At 64.2% G+C, this 5,482-nt stretch overlaps 1 protein-coding gene across 2 annotated transcripts in view; it reads left to right on the top strand.

Annotated features, from left to right (window-relative positions):
- The first annotated feature begins 4,279 nt into the window (after positions 1-4,279).
- The window catches only part of JAKMIP3 (Janus kinase and microtubule interacting protein 3), a 33,865-nt gene continuing 32,662 nt past the window's right edge, over positions 4,280-5,482 (top strand). For both annotated transcript variants that reach the window (XM_040254816.1, XM_040254817.1), the window contains exons 1-2: positions 4,280-4,495; positions 4,946-5,443. In XM_040254816.1, coding sequence (XP_040110750.1) covers positions 4,361-4,495; positions 4,946-5,443 — 633 coding nt within the window. In that variant the 5' untranslated portion in view covers positions 4,280-4,360. The remainder of the gene's footprint in view (positions 4,496-4,945; positions 5,444-5,482) is intronic.

Here is a 5,482-nt window from a genome sequence, read left to right on the forward strand (position 1 = left end):
AGTCCTGGCATCCGTGGAGATGACCTCACTGGGCGATGACTCAGCTTTTCCCGTGAGTCCTACCTTAGTCCCTGAAGCCTATCGTGGCGTTTGTTAGGTCCCAACACTTCCCTTCCTGTCAAAGGCCGCCACCCCATTTTCTTCAAACTCTACTTCCCATTGGGGTGTGCACAAGATCAGCACACATGTGACTTCTTTGAGAATGCTGTGGTTAGAAATAGAGGTCACAGCCCAAACCCTCAAGAATTCTAATCTCTCTCCAGAGACTCATTAAAACACTGCACATGTTTCTAAGGGTCGTGTCAGCCTAGCGCAGTCAAACGAGCCTGTTCTGCACATGTTTCATCGGATTTGCAGCAAGAGGCTTGCCATTACCAGTGAGGACCTTGCCGCAGGAGTGCGCCAGCCCTGACGGCTTCCAGGCCAGGTCCAGTAGGACGTGTGTCCCTCAGGCAGATGCTCCGTGCTGTGAGTTTGCTGAAAGACCATGCTCCGGAACCAGTGTGTCTGAAGTGGGGGGAGGAGGTGCCTTCGAACCACCCCCTCCCGGGTCTGAGCTCCCAGCAGCCTATAGCCCTCATGACTACCACCGCCATCACGGCTGGACCTTCCCCCTCCTCCAGGCATTTGTCCAATGGCCTGTACTTAAGGGGCCCCTGTGGGATATGACAGAGAGTGTCCCCCCCCCAACCATGGCCTTGGGTTTGCACAGAACTGACCAGACCAGAAGCATCAAGCACATCCTCTGCTGGCTCTGGGTCAGCCTCTTAACCCAGAGAGGTTCCGTGCAAACGTGACCGGCTCTGCAAGGTGGGAGCCCCTTTGTGACCCTGTTCACTCACCCCTTGCTGGGGCGTCACCCTGGTGACACCTGCGTGTTGGCGGTTTCCTTCTACCTGCATGCTGGGGGCAGCGCACCAGCCCGCGGGCTCCACGTGGAGAAAGCTGGATGGAGGCCGGCAGGACCGAGGTGGGGCAAGTGTCCAGACTCCAAGGTGACCCAACGGTGGTGCCAACACGCCCTGGGCCGCAAGCTGTGTTTCACTCTAAACTCTCCGAACACAAAACAACTCACTCAGAGACCTGAGGGGCACTCTTGCTTTATTACCTCCTCGGAGACCCTGAGATGGGAGCGGGCAGACTGCACTAGCGACCTGATCATTTAGGGACTTCCGGACAAAGCGGGGTGCACATGGTTGGCTGGAGCCTCATGTGGGTGCTGGTCTGGCTTGGGGAGAGTGAGAAGACCTGGCTAGATGCCCGGCCTCCTCCCATCCCTGGGCTTCCCATGCAGGCGCAGAGGTCACGCCGGCCGTGGAGGGTCTGATTCAACCTCAAGACCAAGGCGCCGGCACCGCGAGGCAGGCTCTCACCATGAACCACGTGCCGAGGTGCTCAGGCGCGTCCTCATCGCCGGGCTGCCTCCAGGTCGTGCCCCACAGCCCCTTCCCACCAGCACGTCACCCCCGGCCTCAAGCCTCCTGAGCAGGCCGCCGGAGGCCTGACTGAGTCTGTTCTGCATTGATGTTCAGAGGGCGTGGGTGGTGGCTCCAAGTGGAAGGACGGCTCCGTCGCTGCCCGATCCGACTCAGCCCTGCTCCCAGGGAACCAGGCCTCCCCGGAGACCAAGGGCCTGCCGTGCACTGGGCCCCGAGGCCATGGGGGCCTCCTGGGAGTTAGTGAGGCCAGCCAGACAGGGTCAAGCCAGGGAGGCGTGTGCAGGGCTGCACAGAAGGGGTGGGTGCTGGGAGGGCGGTCTGAGCATGGCCCGGGTGGTGGGAGGTGGTGGAGGGAGGGATGGGGAGCCCCTGTGCTCGTGAACCGCAGGTCACAAGCTGCTGCTGCGCCCGTGCCCCCACCCGCACCCTGACCACTCAGCCCGGGGCTCTGTGCCCTGCTGTCCCCGCAGGATCCGTGAAGGGCCATCCGGGATGGGCAGCGTGGGCTTCAGAGGCGGGCCAAAGGGTCTCGGCCCCAGGAGACCCTCAGGAGAGCGGAGGGGCCGACCCCGCTAGATCCAGCCCCCGTGCTGACCCGGGCGACCCTGGGAGCGGCCCGAGGGCCCTGCCCAGCAGACGCCCCTGCCCAGCAGACACCCCCTCCCCGGGGTCCTGCTGAGGCCTGAACCCCACTGGCCAAGCTCGGGGCTCTTCAGAGAGTGCGCCACAGCCCCGGGCACCATCCAGGTTGCTGTGTGGGAGCCAGAGCCCCTGGCATCCCCGAGGGGGAGGCTCCGCGGTGCCCCCTGGACCTCACCCTCCCAAGGCCTCTGTCTGCCCTCCGCCCACCCCGTCCATCTCCTGGGTAACAGGAAGGACGTGGGAGCATGACGGTGCCCGGGAGACGATGCGACCGTGGCAGCTGGCACTTCTCTGAGTGTGGGTGTGTGTGCGCCAGGCCGTGGGTGCAGAGGAGCACGTGAGGTGGGCCAGGGGCCCCGGAGCGCCCAGGCACACGCAGGCTCCGTGTCACTGGTGGGCGCACTGTCTCCTCGGATGTGGGTGGAGCCGGGGCGGCGCTCCATCCCAAGGCTCCACGCTCATGCGCTCAGTGCAAGTAGGGCGTGGGGAGAGGGGACCCCCCCAGCTGCTCTCCGGGAATCGTCCCATCAAGCGCCCCTGGGGACACAGCCCGGGGCAGGCGGAGCCCTGGAGTCCCGGCCCCGGGGTGGGCGTCTGGGACCGCCTGCACGCTCCCAGCGAGCTCTGGGGAGAGTCCGTCTGTCCACACTCGTCCCCATAAATAGTGACATCAGCACACTGCCCGTTTGTGCCCAAATGCATGCTGGGAAAGGCAGGACCTCGCCTTTAGGGGGCTGCCGGGCAGGGGCTCGAGGCCTGTTATTTCATCGAACGAAAGCTCTAGGTGCTGGGAGGCCAGGGCCTGGGTAGAGGCTGCTCAGCGCCCCGGGGTCCAGGCGGCAGGCAGGGGTACCAGGCAGCCCGAGTCTGTGTGAGCCTGTGGGAGGAAATGCCGGCGGACTGTGTTTGGACGAGCCAGCGGCTGGGTGGGCCAGGCTAGCTGGGGGGCTGGGGAGCGGGGAGGGCCCCTCTGCTGCCGGCCAGTGTGGGCACCATCCCAGGCCTCTCCCCCGTCTCACCTTGCCCTTCCTCTCCTCTCAGATGGCCGGTGAGGCTGCCCCTCTGTCCAGGAAAGGCCTGCGGAGTTTCATTTTTAAATAAGTAAAATATAACACGCCTGTTTTCAGAAAACATTGAGGAAATGGTAGCTGGGGTGGACGGCAGCCGGCCAGTTGCACAGGGGCTCGGAATTCCCTGTGATCTGAGGCGAACACATGGCAGCAGGGGTTTCTGGGGCCGGGGAGGTGGTCTGGTCACTGTTGCTTAAAGGCAGCTGCAGAGAACAGACCAGAAATGGTCACAGGGGTCCTAGAGAGGGTGGCCAGGCGGCTGGGGATGCTGCAGGGCAACCGTGGGGCCAGGCCCCTGCTTACAGAAGGCTGAGGGCTGGGGTCATCGAGCCCCCAACCCGGAGCTCCAGGAGGCCAGTGGGAACCCATGGTTCTGCAGGACTCCCAGATCTGGCCTGGAAGAGCCTCCGCAGTGCACCTGGTGGGTGTCTAAGCAGAGGATGGAGGCCTTGGGGACACCTTGGGACACTTTTGTGTCTCGGTGAGGAGACAGGTGCGGGGGGCCAGGCAGCAAGGGGAGCAGACCCAGAACCCCTCTGCCTTTTAATCCAGGCAAAGCTAGTGGACTCTCCCAGTCTCACACTGGGTGCTGGGCGCTGGGATACGGGAGGAGTGGGGGCTGTCCCAGGCCTGGGCCAGCAGATTCAGGCATCTAGGCAGGGTGACGGGTGAACAAGCCAGGGTGGGGCTCGGTGCCCAGGTGGTCCAGGGTGCGCGTGTGCCCGCCGAGTCGGCTTGGTGTCCTGGGCTGAGGGTTCGACCCCTTCCAAGCTGGTTCATGGGCCCTAGGGGTCCCAAACGCCCCTCTGTTCATGTCAGAGAAGCTCGTGTTTCACACCCGCTCCTGCCATCTGCCTGCCACACACCCTGTGAGCAGTTGGGCCCTAACTTTGGTCCCCAGAGTCTTATTCCAAAGGGGCAAAGAATAAACATGTACTGATCGTCTGTTACCCGAGAGGCAGGAGGAATGTGCTTCCATGGAGAGGGGTGTGGGCGGAGGGCAGGCGGCCCCTGCAGTCTGTGACACGGTGGGCAGTCCAGCCGCAGACTCAGGCCAGCAGATGTGTCCCCATGCACCCCGCTTGTGGGTCCCCCAGGCTCGAGCGGTCTGCTCACAGTATGCTCTCCCTCAGGTGAGTGAGACGATGTAGAGGACCACCGGCAGGCAATCGGCCCAGACACGCGGCTGCCCCTCGGGCCACTCTCACCATGTCCAAGAAAGGCGCAGGCGGCCGGAGCAAGGGGGACAAGGCGGAGGTCCTCGCCGCCCTGCAGGCTGCCAACGAGGACCTGCGGGCCAAGCTCACTGAGATCCAGATCGAGCTGCAGCAGGAAAAGAGCAAGGTGGGCCCCCAACCCCACCCCCACACCCAGCCCCCGCCCCGCCCCGCTCCCACCCCGCCTGCGCTGGTCCCTTTGCTGAGAGTGTCATAGAAGGTAAGTGAGACTTCCGTCGTTTGGGCTGAAGCCGTCCGGAGGGCAGGAGCCCCCACCCCCTGCCCCCCACGGCCGTGGCCCCTCCTCGGCGGATTAGTTTGAGAGGTGCTGGTTTCAGCCTCCTGAGCACGCAGGTTTCCGGACACCCGTGTGTCTGCCCTCTTGCTTCCAGGGTTGGCGCCTCCTGGGTGCATAATACCACGCTGCTAACCCACGAGGCTTGACTGTTTTCAACCCGTGTTTTAACGAGATCTTACGGTAGCTCCCAACTCTGCAAGAACACACAGCCTTTCCGAACGATGCGCTCGGGTGTCCCGGCAGTCTGGCTCCGGGCCGACTGTGTCTGCTGTGCCGCAGGTCGGCCGGGTGGAGAGGGAGAAGAACCAGGAGCTCAGGCAGGCGCGGGAGCACGAGCAGCACAAGAGCGCCGTCCTGCTCACCGAGCTCAGGACCAAGCTCCACGAGGAGAAGATGAAGGAGCTGCAGGCGCTGCGGGAGGCGCTGCTGCGGCAGCACGAGGCCGAGCTGCTGCGCGTCATCAGGACCAAGGACAGCGAGAACCAGCGGCTGCAGGCGCTGCTGCACGCCGTGCGCGACGGCGGCCCGGACAGGGCGCGCACCGTGCTGCTGTCCGAGGCCAAGGAGGAGGCCAAGAAGGGCTTCGAGGTGGAGAAGGTGAAGATGCAGCAAGAGATCTCGGAGCTGAAGGGCGCCAAGAGGCAGGTGGAGGAGGCGCTGACCCTGGTCATCCGCGCCGACAAGATCAAGGCCGCGGAGATCAGGAGCGTGTACCACCTGCACCAGGAGGAGATCTCCCGCATCAAGAAGGAGTGCGAGCGCGAGATCCGCCGGCTGGTACGTGCGCGCGGCGGCGGCGGGGCGAGGCTGGGGCGG

This window comes from Oryx dammah, unplaced genomic scaffold, assembly GCF_014754425.2.
Source record: "Oryx dammah isolate SB20612 unplaced genomic scaffold, SCBI_Odam_1.1 HiC_scaffold_14, whole genome shotgun sequence".
NCBI lineage: Eukaryota > Metazoa > Chordata > Mammalia > Artiodactyla > Bovidae > Oryx > Oryx dammah.